Source organism: Ailuropoda melanoleuca, chromosome 13 (genome assembly GCF_002007445.2).
Source record: "Ailuropoda melanoleuca isolate Jingjing chromosome 13, ASM200744v2, whole genome shotgun sequence".
NCBI lineage: Eukaryota > Metazoa > Chordata > Mammalia > Carnivora > Ursidae > Ailuropoda > Ailuropoda melanoleuca.
Window position 1 is genome coordinate 22281510 of NC_048230.1, and position 9494 is coordinate 22291003.

A 9494-nucleotide genomic window follows, 5' to 3' on the forward strand; every position below is an offset into this window, starting at 1 on the left:
GGCGGGGGAGGGGACAAGAGCCCCCCGGGGTCGGCGGCGTCCAAGCGCGCGCGGACGGCGTACACGAGCGCGCAGCTGGTGGAGCTGGAGAAGGAGTTCCACTTCAACCGCTACCTGTGCCGGCCGCGCCGCGTGGAGATGGCCAACCTGCTGAACCTCAGCGAGCGGCAGATCAAGATCTGGTTCCAGAACCGGCGCATGAAGTACAAGAAGGACCAGAAGGCCAAGGGCCTGGCCTCGTCGTCCGGGGGCCCCTCCCCCGCCGGCAGCCCCCCGCAGCCCATGCAGTCCACGGCCGGCTTCATGAACGCCTTACACCCCATGACCCCCAGCTACGAGAGCCCGTCCCCGCCCGCCTTCGGCAAAGCCCACCAGAATGCCTACGCTCTGCCCTCCAACTACCAGCCTCCTCTCAAGGGCTGCGGCGCCCCGCAGAAGTACCCCCCGACCCCGGCGCCCGATTACGAGCCCCACGTCCTCCAAGCCAATGGGGGCGCCTACGGGACGCCCACCATGCAGGGCAGCCCCGTGTACGTGGGCGGGGGCGGCTACGCGGATCCGCTGCCGCCCCCTGCCGGCCCCTCCCTCTACGGCCTCAACCACCTTTCCCACCACCCCTCGGGGAACCTGGACTACAATGGGGCGCCCCCTATGGCCCCCAACCAGCACCACGGACCCTGCGATCCCCACCCGACCTACACAGACCTCTCCTCTCACCACGCGCCTCCTCCTCAGGGTAGAATCCAAGAAGCGCCCAAATTAACACACCTGTGATGGGAGAGGGAGGGCGGAGGGGCAAGGGCATGGGGTGGGTGAGAGCTAGAAAGGGCGTGGGGCCGCGGAACGCCAGGAGGGCGTCCTGGAGGTCTGACAGAGGAGGCCAGGAGGTGATAGCCACGCTTCCTGAGAAGACCAGGCCTGGCGCTCCTTTCCCTCTCCCTGGCCTGAGAAGTTGCTTTTTTAAGGTCCTCCAGTCCTTGTTCCATCTGCCTGCCAACCCGGTGGAGAGGAAACCACAGCAGATTGTGGAGATGACCCCATTAGCCCTAGGCCTCCAGCAAGACCCAGCTGGAATTCCACACTCCCGAGTGGCGTGGAGGAAGAGGGGATAGGGAAACAAGGCTGAGAAGCACATTAAACACACACACACACACACACACACACACACACACACACACACACAGACAAGATGGCTAGGCCATCACCAACCAACCAACTTACCTTCCATCTCTGTGGGTAATTCCTCCAAATCTTGATTTTTTTTTCCCCTTTGCAATTCTCCTTTAAAAAAACAAAAAAAGCGCATTTCAAAACCAAGGGCACAAAGCAGGCTCCCCTCTCACTTCCCCGAAGCCTCAAGTTTCTTCCCATCTATTTGAGGTTTATTGGGCATTCCCTCCATTTCGAGCCCATATTTTCCGCTCTAGGACATTGATATCTCTACCCCGCCCCCATCTATTACAGTTTCCAGAGGGCTCAGGGATGGTGAGAGATCCTGAAAAGTCAGAGCTGTCTATATTATAAATATATATTTTTTTCTTTTATGGAAACTGGGAGGTCAGAGCAGGCAAGGTGTCAGGACTAAAGGTTTGCCCATTCTGCTGCCTCCCATCTCAGCTCCAGGACCATCCCCCTCTCTCCACAGAAAGCAGTCTGTGACACCAGGTTCTATGCTTTTCTTTTCTTCTGTTGCTCTCTTGACTTAACGTGAAAACAGGGTATATTTTAACAAACTGTCCCAGGCAGGGGCTGCAGCTGGGCCTGTGCGCCTTGCTCAACCCCCTGACAGGACACTTTTGTTGCACTTAGAGTTTACATTTTAATGGATATAAAAACAACTGTGAGAGATGCCTGGGCCTGCAGGAATCCAGCATCGCTCAAAAAGTGTGTGTTCTAGTGAACATTTTCATATATATTTATTGGTTATAGCCTGTTAAAATATTTTCTTTTTTGTATTATTTATCCCCCTACATTATGTATTTATATGAGGGAAAAAATGAAAAACTGTACTTTTTTAGTATTTACTTGTTATAAAGGACATTGTGTTTCCCGTCATGTAAAACCAGCTATTTTAGTTATTGTACTCTAGAAAAGAGCTGTAGATTTATGTTAAACTCGTACTTATGAGCAATTGTAATTAGTTCTAAAAGGCATGAACTCAGCTCCTATTGTCACTGTATAGTCCTGAATTTGTAGAATTAGAGTTAATTCCCTCTTGGAACTTTCTTTGTTCTTCCGTAGTTACTTTTTTCCTTACTTGAAAGGGTTGTCTGTCAAACAATTCTTGAATAAACTTTCTGTTATCAATTTTATCTTGTCCTGGTGGTCCAATTTAGATAGCAGAGCCAGGCTGCTGACTGCCAAGTTTCCCCCAAGGAAAGAAAGACGTTGAAGACCCTATCCTGGCTTTTGTATCCACGGCTCAGCAACCCCCCCCCCCCCGCCCCTTGCCATGCCTCGGGCCTGGAACGTTCTGCCAACTTCTTTAAGTTTTAGGTAACAAGTTGCAGGGGTGGGGGAGGAGGACCCTTGGGTGCTCTCTTGAGGCCTTTCTGTTTGGCCTCCTTGCCTCTCAGTTTTTCTCATTGACCTTTTGTCTTCTTGCTCCTTGGGCCACAACTTCCTGGCCACCCCCTACCCAACAACAACAACCACCATCACCACCACCACCACCGCAAAATCTGGCCCTTTACTGCTTCTTCCAAGCAGCCTAAACTTCACAGTTCTCTTCCGGAGCTACAAAGAAGTCGTCACGTGACCCGAAGCCCAACCACCATTGGGTCTAAAATGAAAACAAAGGAAAATGATTAAAAAAAAAATCTAAGGTCTAGACTTCTCAGGTCAAACCTTAAAACTAAGTGAAATTAAATCACTAAATAAAACTCGCGGCGGAGGGAGAGGAGACGCCTCTGATTTCCCCTGCCGAGGAAAGGGGAGAGGAGGAGGGTGGGAGAAGCAGTTGGATCCAAGCGGAAATAAAATGGTCCCCAGGCTAATGTGCAGCTCCATTTCCACGATCCTTGGGAAAACTTCATTTCTTAGTCGTGGTTCCATAAAAGTTTTATCACATTGGAGCGAGGATAGAGAGGGTCTGTCAAAGATGAAATGTCACCGCCGCGTCGCTGGAGCCGATAAGAGCGAAGAGACAGGGCGGCTGAAATATGGAGCTAATTCGTTGAAAGAGAAGCGATGGCTGTGCTGACGAGTTGCATAATTCTAATTGTAAGCGATGCTACCACATTGCTTAATTAGGAGCATATATTTGGTGGTAGTGATGGGGGGGGGGCAGTGTCAGTGAAGACTCGTTCCAGGCCCTCAGCCTTAAAGCGAGGGCTGATTTTCATTTTTATGTTGCATCCTGGCAGTCCAAGGTTAGTAATTACAGTCTTTATGCAACAATAAATAACAATAAAAAAGCAACCTGAATTCTACACCCTCCCCCCCACCCCACCACCAAGTAGGATTTTAACTGGACTCGGCTCATCCAAGCAGCAAGCAATTTAGCATCGGGTCAGGCTATAATTTAAAGGCATAAGAGCGTGCAAAGTTTGATTGGGATCAAATAACGCTCAAGGGTTTTTCTTTCTTTCTGTCTTTCCCTCTTCCTCTTCCCTGAATAACATTTTCTGAATGATGTAACTAGATGAAGCGCCATGTTTGGCTCTGGGGGTGGAGGGGATTGATATTTATCTAGCAGGAGAGAGGCAGGCCAAGGGAAGGAATTTAGCTTGAGTTTGAAAAACAGAGCTTTGGCTTGAAGCTGGAATTGCAAACGAAAAATGAGGGCCCACTTGGCTTGGTGTCCTCTACCCTTCTTTCTGCGAGATTCCAGGCGCTAGGGAAGCAGCCAAAGTCGTGGGGGAGGGGGGAGTAACTGTGCTGTAAGCTTCACAGCACAACAGGAGGCGGGAAGCCGTGTCTCTGGGAAGGAGGGGGCTCTCTTGGCCCCTTTTAACACCCAACTTTTCTGCTCTTCTCTAATCTGGCCGTAAAATCTGTCAGCAGGGTTAAAGAGAGCCGTATTTCCTGCAGGGACAGACCCGGCTAGAGTTGGTGCCGAGAGAAGGGCTCCACCCTGCAGCCAGCTGGAGAGGCTGTGGAAGAAACTTCCAGGGCTTCTCAAGGAGGTGGCCGGAGGGAGAACCCTCTTTCAGGCCTCACTGCACAACTTCCAGACAACTTCTACTCAGATTCTTCTGTGCCCCTCCCCCCACCCCACCCCACCCCATCCACACCCCCAAAGGGCAAAAACTGTCTTCTTAGGAGTGGAGTGGGACACAACGGTCTCCGGCCAGTTTGCCCAGTTCAGAGCAGCTCTCTCTGTTCTGAACCCTCCAAAGCCGGCCACCCTCTGTCCCTGCAGCCCCCACCTACAAATTCCCTTTCTCCCTCTTGGCTTTCCTCTGTCCTCCTCTGTCCTTTTTAAATACTCACCGCCACCCACGCGCATGTCTACTCACCGCCACCCACGCGGCTGTTACATTGACAGAAAGTTTCTAGTTCCAGCTCCCGGCTGAGTTGCCATTTCTCTGCTAACCAGCCTTCTCCTCCTTGCCGGGCGGCGGAGAGGAGGAGGGGGAGGGGAGGCCAGAGCCGTGGGAGTTCTCCAAACTTTCCACCCAACTCAGCGTCCTTCCCTCTGTCCCCATTTCCCATCTGTTTCCCCGCTCTCCCAGAATCACCTTTCTCTTTTGCTATCACCCCCACCCCCAGGCCTTTTAAAGGGATGTGGAATTTCGGCTGTTCCCTCTGCTTTCCCAAAGAGCCAAATTCTTTGATGCCATCGGAGGGAGCTGTCAGGGGGCTAAGATTGATCGCCTCATCTCCTCTCCGTCCCTCTGACCCACTTATTTAAAAATCTTCCCCCATCGACTTTTCATTTTCTGCTTTGAGATCTAGTTTCCCACCAATTGCTTGGGGCCCTGAGTTTTGTGTCCCCTCTTTGCAGCAAATCACAACACTCCCTAAAGTTCAGACTATCTTGATCCCCTCAAAATAAATTTTTAAAAAATCTCCCCTGGGGGCCAGAAATGGAACATCATCTCCTTACTCGTTGTTTCCCCCCCTCCATGCTCAGAGAATTCTTTCTTGGTGGGGATGATTATTATTTTTTTTAATACTAGCACATTGGCAAAAATGGGAGGGGGGATAACCTTTGTCCTGGGGGGGAAATCCTGCCCCTAAAATTGACCTGAGTTTGAGAGTGCTCTAAGTTAAATCGGACTACTTCCGTTTTCGTTCATGTCCCTGGGTATAGATGCAGATACAGCCTTGGGGCTCGAGTGGGAGCCCATGCACCTTAGACCCTGTCCGTTGTGGGGTATCAAAAAGGAGTGAGATGGTGAGTCCAGGTGAGGAAGGCAGGTGGACATAGGAGCAGGGGGCAGTGCTGCAAACAACGGGCAGAGGAGGGAACTGGGACCACACAGCTATGGTGGCCAGAGGCCCAAAAGGGCCCCTCACCATCTATCTCACTCCTCCGTGTCAGCCTGGGAGTGCCTGTCGATTTTCCAAGATTTATCTGTTGCTTTTGGGGGGTGGTATGGGGATGGTGGTGCTGGTGATTGTAAATCTCTTCTCTTCCTTATTGCACCTTAACACTGACCTTTCCCAAAGGATGGAAGCCTGTTTCTATACCTCTTCCTCCCACATTGAGATCCGTACTCAGCTTTCTCTCTTTCTTCTTTTTTTCCTCTTTTTTCTTTTTTTTAATGGGGGAAGGGTGGGGAAGAAAACGGTGCTGGCATTGTAAAGACAGCATTAATATATTCTATTACAAATATTTGGAAAAGAGGAAGACTTTTCCCTTATATTCTCTTGTTTCCCCGCCTTTGGAACTTCCCATCCTCTGAAGGGGATGAGAGAAAGGTTCCTCTAGCTTTTCTGGAGAAAGGGAGCCTTTGGGGAGTGGGAGTGTAGGACTTGGGGCTCACAGTGTCCAGGTCGTTGTCCTCTAGAGTTTTTGAATCAATTAAAGCAAATAATGCTCTCTGTTTTCCGCCAGGCCCGGACGAGCGATTGGCCGAGGCCAGTCCCGTGACCATGAATTCCCTGCAATTTCGCCGGAGTCCTGGGTTTAATAGAGAGAGTCCCCATACGCTTGTATTTATCAGCAATATACAATTATAAAGGCCCAAAATTTAAAAAAAAGAGAGAGAGAGAAAGCGAGAGAGAGAAAGAGCGAAATCTCCCCTTCCCAAAATCGCTCCATCACATAAACCTGGGGGGGGCAGGAGGGGGGGTCCCTTCCGATCCTCCCTCCTGACGCCCCCCCCAGCAGGCCCCCTCCCCCACCATTGAAAGCCATGAATTTTGAATTTGAGAGGGAGATTGGGTTTATAAACAGCCAGCCATCGCTCGCCGAGTGTCTGACTTCCTTCCCCGCTGTCTTGGAGACATTTCAAACTTCATCAATCAAGGAGTCGACATTAATTCCTCCTCCTCCTCCTTTCGAGCAAACCTTCCCCAGCCTCCAACCCGGCGCCTCCACCCTTCAGAGACCCGGGAGCCAAAAGCGAGCCGAAGATGGGCCCGCTCTGCCGCCGCCGCTCCCCGCCGCCCCCCTGGTCCCCGAGTTCCCCTGGATGAAAGAGAAGAAATCCGCCAAGAAGCCCAGCCAATCCGCCTCGTCTCCCCCGGCCGCCTCCTCCGTCTCGGCCTCCGGGGTCGGATCGCCAGCAGGTCGGTTAGCGGGGTAGGGGTGGGGTGAGGGGCAGCTAGAAGAGAGGGGGAGAAGGAGCGATGGGGGAGGTAGAAAAGGTGGCCAGCTTGTTGGGGATCCTTACCCCGTTGATTCCAGGGAAGAGGAAGCGGAAAATACTGCTGGGGTTCAGGCCTGGCCGCTGCCAGCATTTTTTTTTTTCCCCCACTATAGCAGATTTTGGAAGCTGGTTGGGGAAGAGCTGTTTCTCTGCCAGAAGAAAAGGATTTGATTTAGGTTTTCACCTTTACCTGTGTAGAGGAATGAAAGTGGAGTTGCTGGGTTGTTGAATCTGGGGCAAGAAAAGATTCGGCCCCATCTCCCCCAACTCTAAAAGAGGGGAATTTGAAAGCAAGGGAGGAAAGGAGGTGAGGAACAATCTTTCTTAATGAACCCTCTCTCTGGGTTGAGCTCGAAAGTGAATTGAGGGGTCTACTCCAAGGACTCAGGAGGGAGGCTCTGAGGTTTTGGGGGCAAAAGGGACCCGCTCCCTAACCCCTGCATGGTCCGTGGGCGGCTCTCTGAATGCTTTGCCCTGACCCGGGCCGGGCCGGGCTGCCGGCGAGAGGGTGCCGGGAAAGAACGGGAAAGCAGTGGGAGCGAACGGCTCGGGTAGGCGGGAAGGCGGGGGGGTACTGCTGATTTTGTTTTTGGCGGATGGGGTGGTCTTCACTTCGGCTGAATGAGCTTGGGCCGGAGACATGGCCCGCTCTGACGCCCAGCCCGCTCTCCCTGCAGATGGCCCGGGACTGCCGGAGGCCGCCGGCAGCGGGGCGCGCAGGCTGCGCACGGCTTACACCAACACGCAACTGCTGGAGCTGGAGAAGGAATTCCACTTTAACAAGTACCTGTGCCGGCCGCGCCGCGTCGAAATCGCGGCCTTGCTGGACCTCACCGAGAGGCAGGTCAAAGTGTGGTTCCAGAACCGACGCATGAAGCACAAGCGGCAGACGCAGCAGCGAGAGCCGCCCGACGGGGAGCCGGCCTGCGCAGGCGTCCTGGAGGACACCGGCGAGCCCGCGGAAGAGCCGGCGGCCACCCCTGGCCGCCCCTCCGCCTCGCAGGCGGCGCGGGAAGCGCGCTCTCACCCGCCCGAGGTGGCGCCGGCCCCCCAGGGCGCCCAGGGCCCCCAGCCTTTGACCGCTCGCTTGGGGGGTGGTTTGCGCGCGGCCGCCAGGCTGGAGCCCGAGCCTTTGCCGGAAGATGCCTTCCCGGAGCGGCAGGATTCGCCTTTCCTGCCCGACCTCAGCTTCTTCGCGGCCGACTCCTGTCTCCAGCTGTCCGGAGGCCTCTCCCCGAGCCTGCGGGGCTCGCTCGACAGCCCAGTTCCCTTTTCCGAGGAGGAGCTGGACTTCTTCACCAGCACCCTCTGTGCCATCGACCTGCAGTTCCCCTAACCTGTTTCCCCCTCCCGGCCCTTTCGGCCCCCATCCCCTCGGCCGTCTGCGGAAAAACCCGAGGACCCCCTGCCCCAAGTCGCGTAGACTTCTTTATGTGTTTTGCTAAAATTCAGGTATTATTGAATTAGCGTTTAATCCATTTCCTTTCTTTTCTCTCGAAAATACTGGGCACTCGGGCGTCTTTTTAAAATCACCCAGGAAAATTCCGTTGGGTAGACTCCTTCCAACGAAATCTCAGGAATAAACTCTAGGGGGGCTTTCTTAAAAGAGAACAAGAGGAACTTGTTTTCCTCTCTCTCTCCTTCTTTTTTTTTTTTTTAAGTTTTAGACCGTAGATTATTTATTAAAACTCTTTAATAATAGGAAAAGGGGAAAGTATTTATTGTACATTATTTTCATAGATTAAATAAATGTCTTTATAATACGGAAATGAGTGTTTGTGTTGAGACCCAGCCCCTTTCCCTGCACCCCCCTAGGCCGGCCGTCACTCCCTCAGGACCCTTGCACAGCTTGCCCGACCTGGGCCGCTAAGTCCGGGTGGTACAAAAGAAACCCTATTTGGCCACCGCTTCTTGGCCCGCAGCTCGGGAGGGGGGGGGCTTGCTGGAAGCTCTGTCACCTCGACCGACACCCCCTGAAGGACGGCCTTTGGCCCCGCGCTGGTGTTCCCGGGCGTCTGCTTAGAAAAAAAAGGTGGGGGGGGGTGAAGGGGGAAGGTACAGACGTGGGTGCCAGGAGAGGAGGCCTCGGGGACGGCTTCGCGGTCGTGGCAGGGGGCGCACGGGTTTAGCCAAATTTGGAGGGGTCCTCGGATTTCTCAGGTTTCTCGCTTCAGTGCCCCAAGCGGGGTCGAAAGGCTTCCCCCCCACCCCCCGGGACGCAGGAAGCCTGGGGACGCGAGGCGAGGGGACGTGGGTCGGCCCAGGCGTCGAGCGGGGGTCGGGAAGCAGGTTCCAAGTGCGCAAGGAAGGAGGCCGCAGGAAGCATGGAGCGGGGCCGGACACCGGGGCGGCCCGTCCAGGGCCTCGCGGTCGGGAGAGCGTCCGAGCGCCGGCGGAGCGGCGAGCCCGGGGAGGCCCGGGCTGCGTCGGGAGGCGCTCGGCCGGCGGGGGCGGGAAGGAGGAGCGAGGAGAGCGCGAGGGCGACGGGGCAGCAGGGAAGATGCTCAAAATGGCGCTGGGGCCGGGCTGCAGGGAGGGCGAGAAAGAGACTGTGGCCGCCATGACAGCCGCTTCGGGAGGCTCGGTCCCCGCGCCCGCCTTCTCCTTTCCGCATCTTCCAGACGCCACGGAAGAAAGGGAGCCAGGGAGCCTCCTTTTGGTTTTTGTTTTATTTAGACAAATGCCGCGACGGAGGCTGGGGACGCGAGGTGGACGTGGAGCCCGCGCGGGCGG

The 9494-nt window shown here is 54.4% G+C and overlaps 2 protein-coding genes across 2 annotated transcripts in view; both read left to right on the forward strand.

Moving 5' to 3' along the window:
* The window catches only part of HOXB3 (homeobox B3), a 26704-nt gene extending 25539 nt beyond the window's left edge, over nt 1-1165 (forward strand). Inside the window, exon 5 of the mRNA XM_034640233.1 lies at nt 1-1165. This exon is cut by the window's left edge and continues 1 nt beyond it. Within this exon, the coding sequence (XP_034496124.1) occupies nt 1-774 (774 nt within the window). The 3' untranslated portion in view covers nt 775-1165.
* A 5076-nt stretch (nt 1166-6241) lies between these two features.
* On the forward strand, nt 6242-8468 carry HOXB2 (homeobox B2). Its single transcript, XM_002916821.4, has 2 exons — nt 6242-6681; nt 7439-8468. Exons 1-2 carry the CDS (start codon nt 6306-6308, stop codon nt 8095-8097), a joined length of 1035 nt encoding a protein of 344 aa, XP_002916867.3. The 5' UTR covers nt 6242-6305; the 3' UTR covers nt 8098-8468.
* The last annotated feature ends 1026 nt before the right edge of the window (nt 8469-9494 follow it).

Coding starts and splice junctions, on each gene's coding strand:
- HOXB2 (XM_002916821.4), top strand. CDS start 6,306: ATGAATTTTGAATTTGAGAGGGAGATTGGGTTTATAAACAGCCAGCCA. Junction 6,682..7,438: donor CGGGGTCGGATCGCCAGCAG/GTCGGTTAGCGG, acceptor CTCTCCCTGCAG/ATGGCCCGGGACTGCCGGAG.